The following is an 18,028-nucleotide window of genomic DNA, read 5'->3' as shown; positions in this document are numbered from 1 at the left end:
CAGCGGGAAGGAAGGCGCAGACCGGATCATATATACAATGAGATAAAATGTGATTCCTGTACAGTTAATACAATTTATGTACAAATTCTTCTGGGCAATCGCAATCACAGCGCTGTGAAGGCCTTTATGCAATGTTAGGTCATCATCAGGACCAGGTTACCGAATTTCAGTACAGTGGTGTATAAGGGATTAAAGAAACTATTCAATGGTAGACCTTGAGGAGAGGAAAGATTAGAGGATAAGGAGGAAGAAGGAAGGCAAAAGGGGCGGGGGGAGGTTTAGGTTTGTGTGATAGGAGATGTGGCCCAAGGGCAAGCCCATACATCACAAGGGGAGTTAGTTAGGTCATAGAGGGTCATATAAGAACAGTTAATTCCAATTAAAAAAAATGTGTTTCCCTATGCTCCCCCTACAGCAATTCTCCTCTTTAACTATTTGCCTTACAAACGATAACCTTTGAGACATTGTTTATGCTATACTTAAGTAACCTGGTCTCCACTGGGTTTACTGGTGACCTCCTGTAACTTGCTTCTAACTACTAAAAGAATGGCACCTTTTACAGGAAACTTGAGGCGTATTGAGATGACAGGTACTACCTTCCCAGGGGCCATGTCCGCAACTGGCAGAAATAGAATGTGGATTCAAACATACCCAGTGGACATACAAAAAAGAATGTAACGTCGTGTGGTTTTCATATTACATCATAACTCTCACATCTGGGTTCCCAAATGGCCTGTTGAAAAGACTAAATGCAACAAATTCAGAATGTGGCTACCAGCATGTAGCCAAAAGCTCAAAGGATGCACACATCTTCATTGACTTGCTGTGGAAAGCATAATTAGTTACCAATCCTAATCTAAGTGACAGACGATGAAGGGTCTCCTGCTTGGTGCACTAGAGAGCAAGATTGGTTTTGAATATTGTTTCTTGTGATTGATGTTTTGATTTGAAATATGACATTGATTATTTTGACTTGATACGCTCCTCCCTCATTTGGATTTAGTTACAAATCCCTTTGCATTGTCCCCCTAGCATTCGCATGATTAGGCGCCGTTCTAGAGAATATATGAAAAAGCTTCAAGATGCTAGACTTTTCTGATGACATCATCCAACCAACACTGTTAATTATATCAATGAACAATATTCTTTTTCATACACCTGCTTTGACAATCCCGCATTTAAGCTGCAGTATCGTTTCACAGCAACGATTGGGCCCTGAAACACCGTATTTACAGTCTTTTGTTTCAGTTAATACTACAAATAGGAAGGCGTTAAATACAGCTTTGGAAAACGGTATTATTTTTATATCCTACTTTTATGTGTTTTGTCTGGTTTTAAGTACTCAAAGTGCCATGAGACACACTATAAATGGTCACTTTTAATAGTGCATGTCATAGACACACAATATTCATTTCTATATTGCTATCGAGAATTACATGCGCATATGCAGACTGTGTAACACACCATCACACTTACTTGCACACAGACCAACAGACATACTGCCATCACCGCACCTAGACGGATGGATATAAAAGTACTCGTGCATAAAGACCTATAGATATACATGTTCACACACCATCAGACGCGTGTGCCAGATAATCAAGTATACAAACCCAACATCCAGGTGTATACAACCAACCCCCCCCCCGCCCCCATGCAGAGACACACACGTCTATATTGTTGCATAGAGATAAGGGGTCCACGTTCACTTAAAATGTAGCTGCGGAGGAAGTCCGATTTCAGGAGAGAAACAAGTAACAGACATTTGACGCCCAATCAGTCCTTAGCTTTTCCTTGGAAAAAATACATTATTTTGTTTTTGGCAGATTTCAGTTTCCATGCTCTTATAATCCTTGTATTCTTTTGCAAAAGAGATCTGTATGTGGGCATGCCAATGCATTCTGCATGCCAGTTCCATTCTTGGGCTTTTTCTTATAATCATTGCTGCGCTCCCTTTTTGACTAATATAGGTCACATTTAGCGTTGCCAGATCTCTCTGCCAAGGCTACACAGCGCCTTTCCAGTCCAGGGCTTTTGTTGTACACATCATTATTATAAAGTGAGTTAATCCAATAAAGACAAATTAAGCGAAAAAGGGATTAGACACAATATGTACATATGTTGATTTGGCAACTCTGATTGCACACTGCAGTGTACATTATTTATCTAAAACCAATTATTTGTTTAAGGTAAATCATGTTTTAGTGTACAAAATTGTAGTTTAATATAATTGTATACACTAAAACATTTGGTATTTACACTTATAATTGTTTTATTTTCCTACTCTGAAAAATTGTTTTGCATTGGCTAGTCATTTTGTAGCTTTCTACATACAGTATAAATGTTTTTTCTTTTAGTCTTTTTTTGCTTTGAAACGTTTTGTTTACATTTCAGCAACGACTTGTATGTCCCGTTGGACTAAAAAGGGCTAATGGACAGTTAAGAGCTGCTGAACTTTTAGAAGCATTAGCAAAGCCAATGTGTCTCGTCTATGCAAGAGCTATTGACTTTGCTGGTGTGTTTTAATCATGTTGCACACCAGTGTGGCATCTGTTATACTTGGCTGAAAGTGGAGTGCCGTAGAGCGGAGTGGGGTGTCTTAGAATGGAGTAGAGTGTCATTGGGTGGAGTGCCATAGAGTATTGTGGAGTGAAGTGTCATGGTGTAGAGCCGATGGGTGGTGGGTGTAGTGGCATAGAGTGTTGTAGTGTGGAGTAAAGAGATGGGTCGTAGAGTGCCATGGAGTGGAGTGGAGTGGAGTGGAGTAGAGCAGGGTGGCATCGAATGAACTGTTGTGCAGTGGGATAGTGTGGAATGGAGTGGCGTAGATTGGAGTGGGATAGAGTGCAGTGGCATATATAGTTTTGTATAGTGTTATGGAGGTTCGTACAGTGGAGTATGCATTGTGTGGCAGTGAGCAGCTATTACAGACCGCACATTTTCAATTGAAATGACATAACATTTGCACCAATATACAGTTTTAGCAATAAAACTATAGCATGCGCAAATGAGAATGTGTGGAAATGGCATCACCTAGTGTATTGATTTGTTTTGATGCTATTAAAATATTTGATTCCACCACACTTCTTCATTACAAAAAATGTGCTTCATTTGTGCTTTCCTGATTCTGATATACTCTGAGATATTTGCACAGTTCATTTACAGAGTTAAATAACTTTTGGATGCTAGATAAAAGCCTTTCCTTTCACAGGCCTAGATTGTTAAATAAATCCTCTCACTTTAAAGTCGGATAAAGAAAAGTAAACGCCAAACTCCATCGGAAGGCAGAGCCTGACATTTGACCTCTGTCTCGAAATATAGTTCTTATCTCGTCACATTTGCTGTGCATTCAAAGGCATGTTTACAGAAAGAAGTCTTTAGCAACCAGACAGTTGTGCTGTCTTGTAGGCTTCAACCTAAAAAATCATGGCTTGTTAGGTTAGTTAGCGCATAACTACTGCAACTCTGGTTAACTTGAGGTGTGTTTGATCTTTCGTGCTGCTCTGTTTTTTTTTTTTTTATCCACTTGGGATTTCTTTCCATCAGCACTACACACAAAATATACCTAGGCATAATTATTGCATGTACAAGCTTGAGTCCATTTTCACCGAGGCACTGGGTTTGGTAGCTATATGGCGCACGAGAAACCTAACAGAGTATCAACAATACACGCTTCACTCCGGTGTGCACAATAGTCTTTACCGAATAGACCGCTTTCTCACAGCGTAAACGGGGCTAGATAAAATACAAGACATCAAACACCTCCCTAGAGGCATTTCAGATCACTCGCCAATATTGTTTACATACGCATCGCATCTCACGGGTCGCAGACACATTTTCCCTATACACCCTGGATACCTCAAAGTCCCCAACATTGGGAAGGCCCTGCATAAAACCTTGACGCAATATTTTCAGGAAAGCACACATTCAGCGGCCTCCCCCATTGTTCTTTGGGAAACCTATAAGACGGTCTTGCGCGCTCAGGCCATCTCTGTGATTTCAGCCCACAAACACGATATAGCACAGCAGGTGGTGGATCTGGAGGGGGCAGTTGACCATGTGGAGGGTATACACGCTACAGACCCTAATGAAACCAACACACACGCTCTTAGTCTCGCTAAACAAGGTTACAGGGACCACTTATGGGAGGCGACCAGGGCACAAATCACGAAAACGCAGCACACGATTTATAAAATAGGGGATAACGCCGGCAAACTGCTGCTGTGGTTAGACAAGAGGGAGAGGGCCACCCGATGGGTAGCACAACTCAAAATACCCAACGGGGAGACAATTCCTGACCCTGACGACATTGCTAAGGCTTTCGAAGGCCATAATGAATCGGTCTACCTTCCTGCTGTCACGGCTTCCGTGGAAGACAATTTAGACTTCCTGAGAGACATACGTCTCCCTCGATTGACAACGCAAGAAACACAAACACTGGAAGTGGACATCACGAGAGAGGAAATCGCTGCAGCCATCAAGGGACTCCAACCAGGGAAGGCTCTGGGACCTAACGGAGTCCCAGTAGAACTATTCTAAAGAGAAGCGGAAATACTGGTGCAACACTTGCTAAAACTTTTCCTAGCTAGCTTGAAGGAAGGGATACTACTTCGAGATCAAAGAGTGTCGACACTTATAGCAATACTTAAGCCCGGTAAACCCCCTCAGGAATGTAACTCCTACCGACCAATATCGCTCCTTAATGCGGAAGCGAAAATACTAGCTAAGGCACTAGCGGCCAGGCTACAGTCTCATCTCGCCACACTCAGACCGTCTGGGTGGAATCTCTTCTCCAGTAAATAGTTTTTAAGAATAGGGTAACTTAACACCAGCCACTTACAGGACATGAAGGCGAGTTACAATCATATCAACGCACCACTCGTGAAGCTGAAATACTGTAGGCCCTCACTTCAGAAACCTACTCCATATACCTGTAAGTAGAAGACACAATCTCTCCTTCACCTGGCCTTCTCTCCCTAACACTTCATTAGATCCTTATTGGAATCCTTCTCGAGGCCACAAGCTTTGTCATCTGTGATTCTCGCCCCAGGAGTTTGCTTTCAGTGCCCCAAGTCAAGTAGTCTTTCGATGTTTCTCTCAATTCCCCACTTATATACAGGTCGATGGTTTTTGAAAACAAAGTCTTTGGATTGGATGGTAGAAGGGCAAGCTTTACAGTTCCCGCATCTGAAATGTCCAACTATCGGTGGTTGTTTCCAGCATGATGCCAGAGTAGGTTCAGGTGGGCACTCTAGGAAAGATGAAACCACATAGTCTTTTACATTCCTCGCCTTTTTAAAGGCGTGCATGGGTACGTTTTTGATCTCCAGATCATTCGCAATAAGATCCCAATGTTTATTTATTGCTTTTTTGATGGAGTGGCTCTTCGTTGAGAAGGTAGTTACGCAGATCATGCGAATTGGCGATTGCGTGCGGAACGTTCCAAGAGCGGCTCGCGGTGACAGAACCATGCTCTCTTCCTAGAGCGTTTTATTAACCGTTTTGGGTAGCCTCTCTCTATGAGACGTTCCATCATGATGTCTGACTGTAGCATGTAATCTTCTTTTTTGCTGCAGTTCCTTCGGACCCGTAGGAACTGGCCATAGGGCAAGTTGTCTCGAAGGCTCCGTGGATAGTGGCTGGATTACTGCAACAAAGAGTTCCGTTCCGCAGGTTTTCTAAATAGAGTAGGATACAGTGTGCCCTCTTCTGCTACTAGCGTGATGTCAAGGAAATCAATCCTCTTGTTGTTAGCTTGCATCGTGAATTGGATGTCAGACGATTTTAGGTTCAGCCAAGAGTGAAATTGTTCGAGTTCTTTGTCATTACCCTTCCAGATTAACAGCACGTCATCAATATAACGCACCCAAAGTTGTATTTGATGCCGAAAAGGGTTGTAATCACATAGGACAAAAGTTTTCTCATAGAAGGCCATGAATAGAATTGCCAAGTCCGGGGCAAATGCTGCCCCCATTGCCACGCCCTTCGTTTGTAGATAAAATACATTTTGGAACATGAAAAAGTTTCTCATCATGGCGATCTTCAACAGAAGAATTATAAATGAGGTGGGTACTTGTACCGGTGCCTCCCGACTATCCAATGCTGCGGTAGCCAACATTAGTGCCTCCTCCTGGGGGATACTTGTGTATAGTGACACAATGTCACAAGTTACTAATAATTCCTCATCAGGATTGAAGGATTTTCCATCTACCAAGGTAATGGTATGTGTAGTGTCTCTCAAATAGGTGGGGGTGGCTTCTGCTAATGCTTTCAAAAAGAAGTCCACATACCGGCATAGAGGCTCAAGAATAGATCCACATCCGGAGACGATGGGTCGTCCCGGGGGATTGTGTATGTCTTTGTGCACCTTTGGCAAGGTATATATAGTTGGTATACGGGGATGGCTCTGATTGAGATACTGATATTCATGATCCGTGAGGAAACCTTGTTGGACACCTTCCTGTGTCACCTTCTGGATTTCAGCAGCCATGTCACTCGTGGGGTTGGATGTTAATCTTTTATAGCTGACACCATCATTTAATTGGCGCCAGATCTCTTCCTTGTATTTCTATACATCTTGGATTATGATGGCCCCGCCCCGCCCTTGTCAGCTGGCTTCACCACAACATTATGATTGGATTTCAGGGTGTCCAGTGCTGTTCTTTCAGTCTTACGAATATTATATCTAACATAGGTCTTCTCACTCAGGATGTTCTTAACCTCTTCAGTGATAATGCTTTCGTATGCCAGTATCCGATGGCTCATTGTATTGGACGATGGTACAAATGTGGATGGAACGCTTTTTTCCGCACAGACGTTCTGAAAAGCTTTAGAGAACAAAGGTAATCTATAGATCACTGATAGTAGCTATTTGTAAACTTGTAATTTTGCAAACCGAACGTGGCTAAGGGATATGGTATTTGATAACTGTCCGTGAATAAAAAAACACTTGCTATGAGTGGAGATGTATATATTGTACATCACCTATTGGATAGGGTGTCATCACTCTGACGTACTTCCTTTTGAATTCACAATTGACCAAACAGTACTCCTCTTTGTTATGATAAATATAGATAACCTTCCTTGACCATAAAGAGGAATGACCTTGTTCGTGCCTCTCTTTCATGTCTAAATAATCGGGTAATCGAAAGATGTATAGATCAATAAATTTTCTCCTCGTTATTTTCAGTTAGAAAATATCTTTTTGATCTGGGAGTATCCACTTTCCGGTGATCCAGCCCTCTCGCCACTCGTGTTCAGTGAGATTTCATCTCCAGTTGAATCAGCCCCTCTCGCCCCAGCGAAAGGTGAGCCAATGACATACTCTATGTAATCCTTAACATAATAATATGTGTAATGCGTTTTTTCGACACAAACTTGACAACACATTTTTAATTGCCAAACCATTCTTCAATAAAGTTCGCCATCCTTGTACTAATGAACGGGGTGGCAGTGGTCTAATTGATTCTTCTTGTTTTAACTATCCCCTAGGAGGTTGCCCACCCACAACTCCTTTTGTCCTGACGAAGACCCACTCTGTAAGGAAAACATTCCTAGTGTTAATCCGGGTCGAAACGTAGACTACATATTCAACGACCAACTCCGACCCCAAGCAAGACATTTACGGCTCTAGCGGAGTTAGGTTTTTGTTCAACAACTCTAATTTGGACTCTTTAGGAGCCTCATGGTGTGGCCTTTGGTTTTAAGGACCACGTTTACATATGTCTTTAAATTGACAATAAGACTTGTCACTGAATGAATCAGACTATCCTTACCTTACCCTTGACACTCACCCTCCTCACTCCCCCCTCCCGTTGTGAATGTGGGCACTTAGATGTATAGAAATTTGTTATGTATATAATCCAAATGTATTATGAGTTTCTACTATTGAATAGGATGTAAATGCAAAATCTGAATTAAACTCTTTTGCATCCAATAGCTTTGCTCTTTTGAATTCATTAAATATAGATGAAATAATCTTGACATATTTAATTTGTGTCTAGGACCCCTTTCCTTTCATACTATTTGCTTAAGGGGTCATTCCTTAGGGCTCTGGTTCTGTCTGTCCCCCCAGCGCCTTGAGAGCGATTTATTTTCCATTACTGGGCAGAGCGCTGTCGTTTTCCCTCTGAGGGAAGCGCTCCTGCCCTTTGTGTGCCCCGAGTGCGCAGGTGCCCACCCTGCATCTTCCTTTTTTTAACTTTATTCCTAATTACGGGTGCCCACCCCGTTTATGTGCACCTTAGCGAGTTCCCACCTCGCTTCTACATTTTAACTGGGTTTCGAGGGTGCCCACCCTTCCTTTTGGCCTCCGAGATGCCGCCGCAGCCGCGGGAAAACAGTAAGTCAGGCCCTCGCCGCCTGACTGTGGGCGGGGCCTGTGGTGCTCGACTTCCGCTTCCTCATGCCGGGGGAAAGCTGCGCCATGCCCGGAAGAGAGACCTGCCGGACGATGGCCGCCCGGGGCTCCCGTGAGCAGAGGAGAGCCCCGGGGACGCCAGAGACACCTGCTGAATGCTGCGGGGCTCCCATTTCCAGGAGGGAGCCCTGGAAAGGAAGTTGACCCGGAGCCTTGCGGCTCCACTCTGAAGTCGCGGTCCGAGATGGGGGACCGGGTGAAGACCGGAGTGAAGAGTGGGCGCATTGTGAAGGCGGGGCTCCCATGGGGAGAGAGAGCCCCGCCGGACGCTGCCGCTGCCGAAGCCTTCCCCCGCCGAGAGCCGGTAAGCAGGGACGGCTGGAGCGGGGGGAGGCCATGGTGCACCGTGGGCACGCAGTGGTGGGCCGGCCCTAGCGATGGGCAAATCCAAGTGAAGGGGCCTCAGGCACCCGAGTGGTGCCTCTTGCCTTTTCCAGAGCAGCCCCGGATGTCAGGTGGCCGCTCCTATGTTTAGGGGGGCATCATTGTATTTCGAGCCCACCAGAGGCTCCTACCTATGCCCACACATTTGGGGGGCATTACGGGAGGTATAGCGGGCCGCTCCCCCCAGATTGGCAGTATTGTATTTTGAGCCCACGAGGCTCCAAGGTCCACATTCGTTTTCAGAGCCTAGAGGGCTCCAATGGGCGCATTATTTGTTCTAGAGCCTCCGTGGCTCCCACAAGAGGCATGTTAATTTTAATAGAGCCTAGAGGGCTCCAAGGTGTGCAGTATTTGTCCTAGAGCCTAGAAGGCCCCCAGTTTTTGCAGTTTTGGTTCCTGAGGGGCTAGTGAGAGCCCCTGTCGCAATTTGCTTCCCAGCTGCCCAGAAAGTAGTGGGCAGCTGCACCGTTTAGGCTTTTATTTCTAGGGACTTGTTCTGTGGACTTAGGAGTGAGTCGCACTCCTTCATCCCTACCTGGGCCTTCCCCAGCTGCGCAGCACTTAGTGCCAGCTGCAGCGTTTAGGCCCTGTTCTGTCCCTGTCCTCAGCTGCCCAGCAAGTAGTGGGCAGCTGATACGTTTAGGTTTTGGCGCAGTGGCGCGACCTGGACTTTGATGTGAGTTATGTGCTACATGTGATTTCTGCGCTAAATGTGATTTATGTGATATCATGATTCCTGCGCTAATGCTTTGGGTGTTAGGAAATGTACTGTGTGTAGTATGTTTTGTGCACCCTGTGTTCTGACACCGCTGAATGTGTTTTTATGCGTCATGTGTCTTCCCTACACCTCTGAATGTGTTCCTATGCATCATGTGCAAAGCTTCTAGCCTATACCTCTGAATGGGTTTTCATGCCTCATGTGTAAAGCTTTTATGCTCTTTTACATCATGTGTCTTCCCTACACAGCTGAAAGTGTTTTTATGCCTCTGTGTCTTACAGACACCGCTGAATGTGTTCTTATGCATCATGTGTCTTCACTACACCGCTGAATGTGTTTTTATGCATCATGTGCAAAGCTTCTAGCCTATACCTCTGAATGGGTTTTCATGCCTCAAGTGTAAAGCTTTTAGCATATACCTCTGTATGTGTTTTTATGCATCATGTGTGAAGCTTTTGCTTGTTCTATGTTCTAAGTGTTATTCCTAAAAAGTGCTAATTCTACAATTGCTATGTTCTAAAAGTGCTAATTCTAAAAGTGCTTATTCCTGATAGTGGTCCACGTGGCCCTGTCCCATGTATATAATCCCCTGTAAATTCTGCCCGTGCGTATGCCACATTGTAAAGTGTGTGTTTCTTATCTAATGTGTTTGGTATAATACAAAGGCTATTTTTACATAGAACCTTGTGTGGAGTTCCTTTTGTGGGGGGCCTTGGATGTTGTTGCTGGTGGGTGCGTGCGCAAATGCTTTACACATCGCCTCTGAGATAAGCCTGACTGCTCATGCCAAGCTACCAAGAGGGTGAGCAGGGGTTATCTTGGCGGGTGACTTCCTTGCCCTGACTTAAAATGGTGGTTTCAGCCTGGCTTTGTCGCAAGCCTCAGCCAACCAGAAATTTCCATTTCTAACAGTTATCAGTAGTGTAGCAGGTGCACCAGGGTCAGCGGTACCCCAGTTATGGCTGTGTTTTGCCACCTACCCTGTGGACAGGGGAACCCAATTCCCTTCTTTACAAGCCATGTTTTGATGGAATTATGTGCTTCTACCCCAGCAGCGCAGCGGTCATTTGGGACCCTTGCTTATATCTTTTGTAGGTACAGTTATTAGGCTGTCTATAGTGTGCAGAATGTGTGCAGAAGGTGGCAAGTTAAGCTATGCATGGCAAACTGGACGTATAACGTTTTAGTAGTCTAAAGAGAAGAAGGCAGCATGGATTTTGTTTGCGGTATTGTACAGGCTCTAGACCATTAAAACTCCGATATTTTCGCCATAAGTTGGGATTTTATTTTTATCAACTTCAGCAATGGAACCCTTTATCATCCTATGTCATATAGAGTGTCACCCCCTTCAGAGTTTTGTTAAAAAAGCATGCTCGTTTCTTTTCAGGTGGCTGTCCTTTACTTAAGAACTATTATTTTTGAAAAGTTCAATTTCCTGCTTCTTTATTCGTAAATGTATTTTAATGTACTGCTTCTATTTGTGTTGTCTAGGTTCCGTCAACATGATAGCCGGATACAGCCCGGTTCTCCAGGCATGTTTGGGTACCCTCTTCACATGGGGCCTAACAGCTGCAGGTTCTGCGCTGGTGTTTGTCTTCTCCAGTGGACGGGTGAGTCTTGGGTGATAGTATCTTGCAGATGTCTGGGTGCACACTCAAATACAATTCTTGTTTTTCGGTTGTTCAAAACGGGAAGGGCGTATTACTTATAAGTAAGGTTTAAAACTTTTTTAAACACACACATCACTCACCCACACCCCACCCCCTTCTCTCTCCTAACTAAAAGCTGGAATATATATATATATATATATATATATATATATATATATATATATATATATATATATATAATATGGTCCAGTTGAAGGCAATCGCCGAAACGCGCTGACCGTCCTCCTTGTTTGCACTAATGGTGTTGTAAAAGAATAAAAATACCTTAATTTGAAGAAATCGCGATTTGGATTCCATTTGTGCTGTGGTGTATTCGAACTGCTGGGCTACGAACTGGAGCTCGGCTGGGTTCGTTCTTTGCTTGAGAAATATATATATCTATATCTATATATCTATATCTATATATGTATATATACCAAGAGTTGCCTGTGGAGAAAGGGCCAGCACAGGTACGTAACATCAGCCAATATTTATTGAAGTAGCAGCAAAAACCAATGCAGCATAAGGATTTCAACAGAGTCCAGCTCCAGCCCGACGCGCTTCGTGCAAACAGCACTTCCTCATGGGCTCTGGGCGATGAGAGGTTTGCAACATGGCAGTTTTTTGAAGCACATATATTCAATAGTCAGTCCCGTCTCAATAGGCGTGGCCACCCGAGTGGTTTTCTGGGACATGTAGTGTTCCAAATTTTATTCTCCAGTGAGTTGCCGTGTTGCTGACCTTAATAATCAAAAATACAAAATCCCAAGTGGGTGGTGAGTCCTTGATGTAGCTTGGTTCCGCTGATAATGCTAATCCAACTGCACCACCTGTCCCGAGTGCCGCAGCGTCGTGTGGCGCCGCAGCGGGACTGCACGGCAGCGAGGCTCCTTTCGCGGCTCAGGCGGGGCCGCCAAACATTTCAACCAAGAGTTGCCTGTGGAGAAAGGGCCAGCAAAGGTACATCAGCAATATTTATTGTGCTGGCCCTTTCAGATGCTCCGTCCATCACCACCCCCTTTTGTACCGGCCCTTTCTCCACAGGCAACTCTTGGTGTGTATATATATATATATATATATATATATATCAGGTTTTAGTTTTTGTTGGCCAGTACCGATTGAAACTAAAAGCTGGAAGTATTATATATACATAATACTCCCCGGTTGTTACATTTTGAGAGAACAAAAACTGAGAAGTAGTACTGCAGGCTGGAGAGTGGAATGCACCAAGCAGATCTCTTTACTTTAAGAACATTGCTCTGGGAATATGATGATGAAGCACAGAGAAATGTACAAACATGTAATACATTACTGTCGATATATTGACGAATTCTTAAATGTTCTACTTTATATCAATGAAGGCAAAATCCACACCAAGCTACATTACAAGTCTTCTGAAAGTAATTCTATTTTACATGCGGACAGTTCGCATCCCCACCATCTCAATAGGAGCATACCTTATGCCGAGTTTGTGCGTATCCGCCAAATCTGCAGCCTTTAGACTGTATCAAAAGAATGTCATTGTGAGGCTTTTTGTCTGTTTTTGGACCGCGGCTATAAGAAATCTCACTTAGATCAATCTCTGGAAAAAGCCAACAACTTACCCAGAGAGGACTTACTGACACCCAAGCTTAACAGTGCATCAGTTTTGGTTTCGGATAGTGATAATGTTAATAGCGACAAATGTATGGTCCGACTGATTACCACCTTCAGTCAACAGGAACATAGGATTCGAAAAATCATTTACTCACAATGGCCGATTATACTCACTGATCTATTCTCCCTACTCTGCTGGTCATTACGTTTAGGAGAGCACTCTCTATGAGGGATGCTTTAGTCCAATCTAGTCCTGAGACTGTCCCCAAAGGCACATGGCTCACTAAAATGGGCTTTTATAAATGTAATTCATGTTGCGCTTGCAGTTTTGCGACAAATGCAACTCACTATGTAACTGCATTTAGTGATTAAAGAGTTGAAACCATGGAACATCTCACTTGTCGCATTGAATACGCCATCTATAAATTACGCTGTACTTGTGGCCTTGAATATATAGGGAGCACAAAGCTCCCTGTATACAAACGGATCTTACAACATCTAACTATCCTATCGCCAGACATTTTAAATTGGTTCATTAGAATAAACTGAAAGACTTAGTACACTGTTTTAGGTGCTGTTCCCTTTCCCGGACAGGGAGGGAACCGAGAAAAAAGTTTGTGCCAACGCGAACCTCATTTCATTCTGGCCCTCTACACAAAAAAGCCTAATGGTCTGACCACTGGTGAGGACATGCACAACTTTCTCTAGGGCATAACATCCTCTCCCACGCTTTATGATAATAACTAATTAAGAATATGTTCAGCCATATGTTCTGAGGTTTCTCCACACTCATGATTTTATTTGGCAATCACTGTTTAAATTTGCTCTCTAACGTTTTTATCAAATTCTTTTCTTTATTTTCTGTGAACTACATTTTTCTTTTGGCACTTCCACTTTATTACTATTCAGGCTTGAATAGTATATATATGCTGCTATTGAATGTGTTAGTTATGCAGTATTGGGGTATCTTTCATCGATTCACATGCCTGAATCGTTCCCCGTCGCCAAGGCGGGAGTCCCACAGTAAAATACAAAAGCAGTGCCTAAGTAAATAATAGTAGTAGGCTAAAAGAAAGCCTAAAGGCCTAAAACATAGTAGCTTATCTACATCATTATACGAAAAGAACTAAAAAATTGTTCCAACCAATCAGCTACCAGCACCCTCTAGAACCTTCCCAGCAGAAGCAGTTCTCCTCAGATTTTAACCACACGTTGTGTGGAAGGGAGTCTCCCTGAGTGGCTACTCAGTTCTTCACTTCTTTTCTTCAGAATGTCTGACAAGAAGGCTCTTTTTAGACCTTTCTGGACCTGTGAGAAGAAGAGGGTCCATGTGGATGACCAGCATAAAGATTGTATCTACTGCCCACATCCTAAGCATTTGTTAAGGATTGTAGAATTTGCCGGACCTTCCCTGCTAAGACTCTAAGGGACTGGCAGGCAAGGCTTCTTTTATGGTTGAAATCTTCCTCGGCTGAGGAGGATGACAAGGCCTCGACATCTAGCAAAAGGGCTAGATCGCATGACCGCTCTTCCAGTGAGGGAAGAAAACATCAAACGGCTTCTCATGAAGTTTCTGACCATTCACAGAGATCACCAAAATTTTCCTCTGGGTCAACACTATCTTCGCCCTCTGAGGCATCTAAAACACCTTCAACCTCTAAAACCGTGAGTAAAACCCAAGTTAAAACTCTTACTCCTGTTTCCTCTTATACAGGTTCTGTGTCTTCTGCTGCCCCTCTGTCGACGGCTACTGTCTCCACTATGGCCATCTCTTCAGCTATTGTGTCTTCCAAGATCTCTTCTACGTCTAAGAAGCCTGTTTTGAAAGATTTGTCGATGAAGAGTTCATCTTCTAAGTCTCCATTGACGACCACGTCGACGCCGAGCTCGTCGAGGAAGGTTCCATCAACGACGAAGGTGCTTCTATCTCTAAAGTCCACCTCATCGACGTTGACCGCGTCGACTATTTAATCGACGTCTGTTCCGTTGATGACTCCTTCAGTGACCCCGTCGACGACGATTCCATCTACGAAGAGCCAGTTGACAGTAGTCCAGTCGACGACGATCCCGTCGACTAAGAGTCCGTTGATGATCAACCCGTTGACGACGAAGAGCCCGTCAACGAAGAGTTTATCGACGACGATTCCACCAGTTTCTCAAACAACCCCTATATCTTATACTCATTTTCAACTAAAGACTTACCTTAGACAGGATTATAGCAAGATATCTCCTCTTCTCCCATCTCATATTTTAGAGACTTACGTTGAGGATGAGGACTTTGATGACGAAGACGACGAGGGACCGTTCGGCATAGCTCGCCACCCCTCTAAATTTCACATAAAATGCCAAGATGAGGATGAGGAAGAGGATTACCAGGAACACTATTGCCAGAAAGACCTCTCTACACCACATCATAGACCGCCCAGACAGATTTGGATCATAGAGAGACGAGTCATCTTTCTCCTACACTCATTCAAGATCTCCAGGCCATGCTGGCGGATTACTGTCAATGGTTTCCCCCACAACAGGCTGTCCCTGACATTCCACCTCTACCTACTGAAATGCCAGACTCGCTACCGCAGACAGAGGTTCCTACTGCGCCACCTCACCCTTCTGGTTCGTTACCACAAACGCACCATGATACTTCTTCCTCGGAGGAGGAAGAGGTCGAAGAGGGTGAATTGCCTGACAAAGCTACTAGTGTGGATCCTTGGGATGATTATATCATTCCAATGCCTTCTCCACCCATTCCTCAGCCTTCGGATTCTCCCCCTTAGGACATTGGCAGTTTTCACAACCTGATGCAACGTGCTGCAACCAGATTTCAATTGCCAGTCACAGTAGAACACGCAGATTGTTTCTTACATGATTTTAAAGAAGAGTATAGGAAGGTCACATGAGCGATTCCCATCATCGATTTATATCTGGAATGAAGGGATCAAAATTATGAAGACGCCTTGCTCTATCCCGGCTGTCCTCCCTCGCATTGAGAAAAATTACCCTGCTCCTCCGGAAACTCCAACTTGTCTGATTGGTAAACCCCAAAGAGATTCAGTAACATCGCAAGCGCCCAGCAAAGATCCAAAAATTCAGCTACGCCAATATCAACGCCACCGGATAAGGAAGGACAGAGGTTGGACCTTATAGGTAAAAAGTTTTCCACTATGGCAGCAACTTCCATTGAAGCAGCAAATTCTTTGGCAATACTATGCCGTTATGACCGCCAGATGTGGTCAGATTTGGTGGAATTTATGGACCTCATCCCTGAGGACCGTAAACCAGACGCAATGAAGATACTTTTGGAAGGAGAACGAGCCGCATCTGAGGTCATAGATTGCGCTCTGGTCATCGCTAACACCAACTTTCGATAACTTGCTGGTGCTGCTGTACGTAGATGCCAAGGATGGCTTAAAGCAACATCTTTTAGGCCAGAGGTACCAACAAAAATCTTAGACATGGCCTATGATGGTGATTCCTTATTCGGAAAGCACATTGATGCAGCCCTCCTTGCAATAAAGACATATACTGATACGGCTAAATCTTTGGCTGCTCTTCAATACAGGCGTGGGTCTTTCCGAGGTGCAAGAGGTCGTGGCTTTGCATCAAGAGGAGGGTATCAAAATCAACAAAATAGGCAATATCAGACACAGTATAGACAACCTTACGGCCAATTATCTTACCGACAATCCTCCTCAACTAGTTTCTCCCGTCAGGGCGGACGAAAGCGATCGAACAATCAGGGTCGCGATACCAACAGAAAGCAATGAGTTATGCAGGACGCCAGTCATCCTTCCCTCCCTCCGTGGGCGCAAACATTTCAGCTTTTGCTCACAAGTGGCAACAGATCACTACGGATCGATGGGTTCTCGACCTAGTCAACAACGGCCACAACTTGGAATTCATCAAACGACCACCTACTACCCCGCCCAGGGATCCCCTCCCCTCCCCTCATCTTCACTTACTGTTCAATGATGCCTTAAAAATGATCTGCAAGAATGCAATAGAGAAGGTTCCATCATCTCAAAAGGGAACCGGGTTCTATTCTCGTTTCTTCCTCATCAAGAAAAAATCAGGAGAGTGGCGCATGATTCTGGACCTCTGCAAACTCAACAAATTTCGGAAGAAACCGAGTTTCCGGATGGTTACACTTGCCGAAGTTTTGAGCTGTCTAAACAAAGGGGATTTTATGGCTTCTCTAGATCTAGAGGATGCATACTTTCACATCCCTAAACATCCCAAACATCGCAAATACCTTCGATTCACAGTGGCTGGCTGACGTCCACTATCAGTTCAAGGTGCTTCCGTTCAGACTGAATTAGGCACCAAGAATCTTCACGAAATGTCTTGCACCAGTGGCAGCGACTCTGAGATCTCAAGGAATACAAGTGTTTCCTTATCTCGACGATTGGTTGCTCAAGGTTCCTTCGGAGCAGGCAACCGAAGACGCTACCTCGACATGTCTGCGTCTCTTTTCAACGCTAGGCCTCACTCTCAACGGAAACAAGTCACAGTTACGTCCTCCCCAAGTGATTCCTTTTCTGGGAGCAATGCTGGACACCATACAGTGCAAAGCATTCTTGTCAAAAGACCGCCAGCTGCGTCTGCAAAAATTGGCAATACCAGTTGCAAAAAGAAAGTCCGTTTCTGTCCGCAAATTCGCTTCTCTTCTGGGGATGTGCTCATCTGCAATGAACCTTGTACCGTTGGCACCTCTCAGAATGAGATCTCTGCAGGAGGAATTGCACCTGCAATGGCAGCAAGCTGTAGGGTCATTCAACGACTCCATCAGGGTCACATTGCGCATGATAGACTCTCTGCATTGATGTCCCAGACAGCGAACTTGGCTCCGGGTCTTACTTTCCTACCAACTCCTCCAGAATTCGTTTTAACAGACGCTTCCATGGAGGGATGGGGAGGCCATCTCCAAGACTTACAGATTCAAGGAAGTTGGTCCCAAGAATACCATCAACAGCATATCAACAGATTGGAGCTTCGCGCCATCTTTCTCTCTCTGCAGGCATTTCTCCAGAGGATTGCGGGCTCCTCAGTGCTGATCCATACCGACAATACAACCAGCATGTATTACATCAACAAACAAGGGGGACCAAGGTCCCTGTCTCTTTCGCAGGAGGCTTGGGAACTGTGGGAGTGGGGTACAGCCCACAAAATAACACTAAGAGCAGAACATGTCAAGGGGCTTCAGAACACTTTGGCCGACACCCAGAGCAGGTCTCTCTCGGGCTGTCACGAATGGAAATTGGA

General features: G+C 44.5%; 1 protein-coding gene across 2 annotated transcripts in view; it reads left to right on the top strand.

Annotated features, from left to right (window-relative positions):
- SLC39A11 (solute carrier family 39 member 11) overlaps window positions 1-18,028 on the top strand; it is a 2,411,801-nt gene that overhangs the window by 46,148 nt on the left and 2,347,625 nt on the right. For both annotated transcript variants that reach the window (XM_086930982.1, XM_086930981.1), the window contains exon 2: window positions 11,013-11,131. In XM_086930982.1, the coding sequence (XP_086787108.1) occupies window positions 11,024-11,131 (108 nt within the window). In that variant the 5' untranslated portion in view covers window positions 11,013-11,023. The remainder of the gene's footprint in view (window positions 1-11,012; window positions 11,132-18,028) is intronic.

The sequence above is a fragment of the Lissotriton vulgaris genome, chromosome 7, assembly GCF_964263255.1.
Source record: "Lissotriton vulgaris chromosome 7, aLisVul1.2, whole genome shotgun sequence".
Classification (NCBI taxonomy): domain Eukaryota; kingdom Metazoa; phylum Chordata; class Amphibia; order Caudata; family Salamandridae; genus Lissotriton; species Lissotriton vulgaris.
This window is presented reverse-complemented; position numbering and strand designations above follow the sequence as displayed.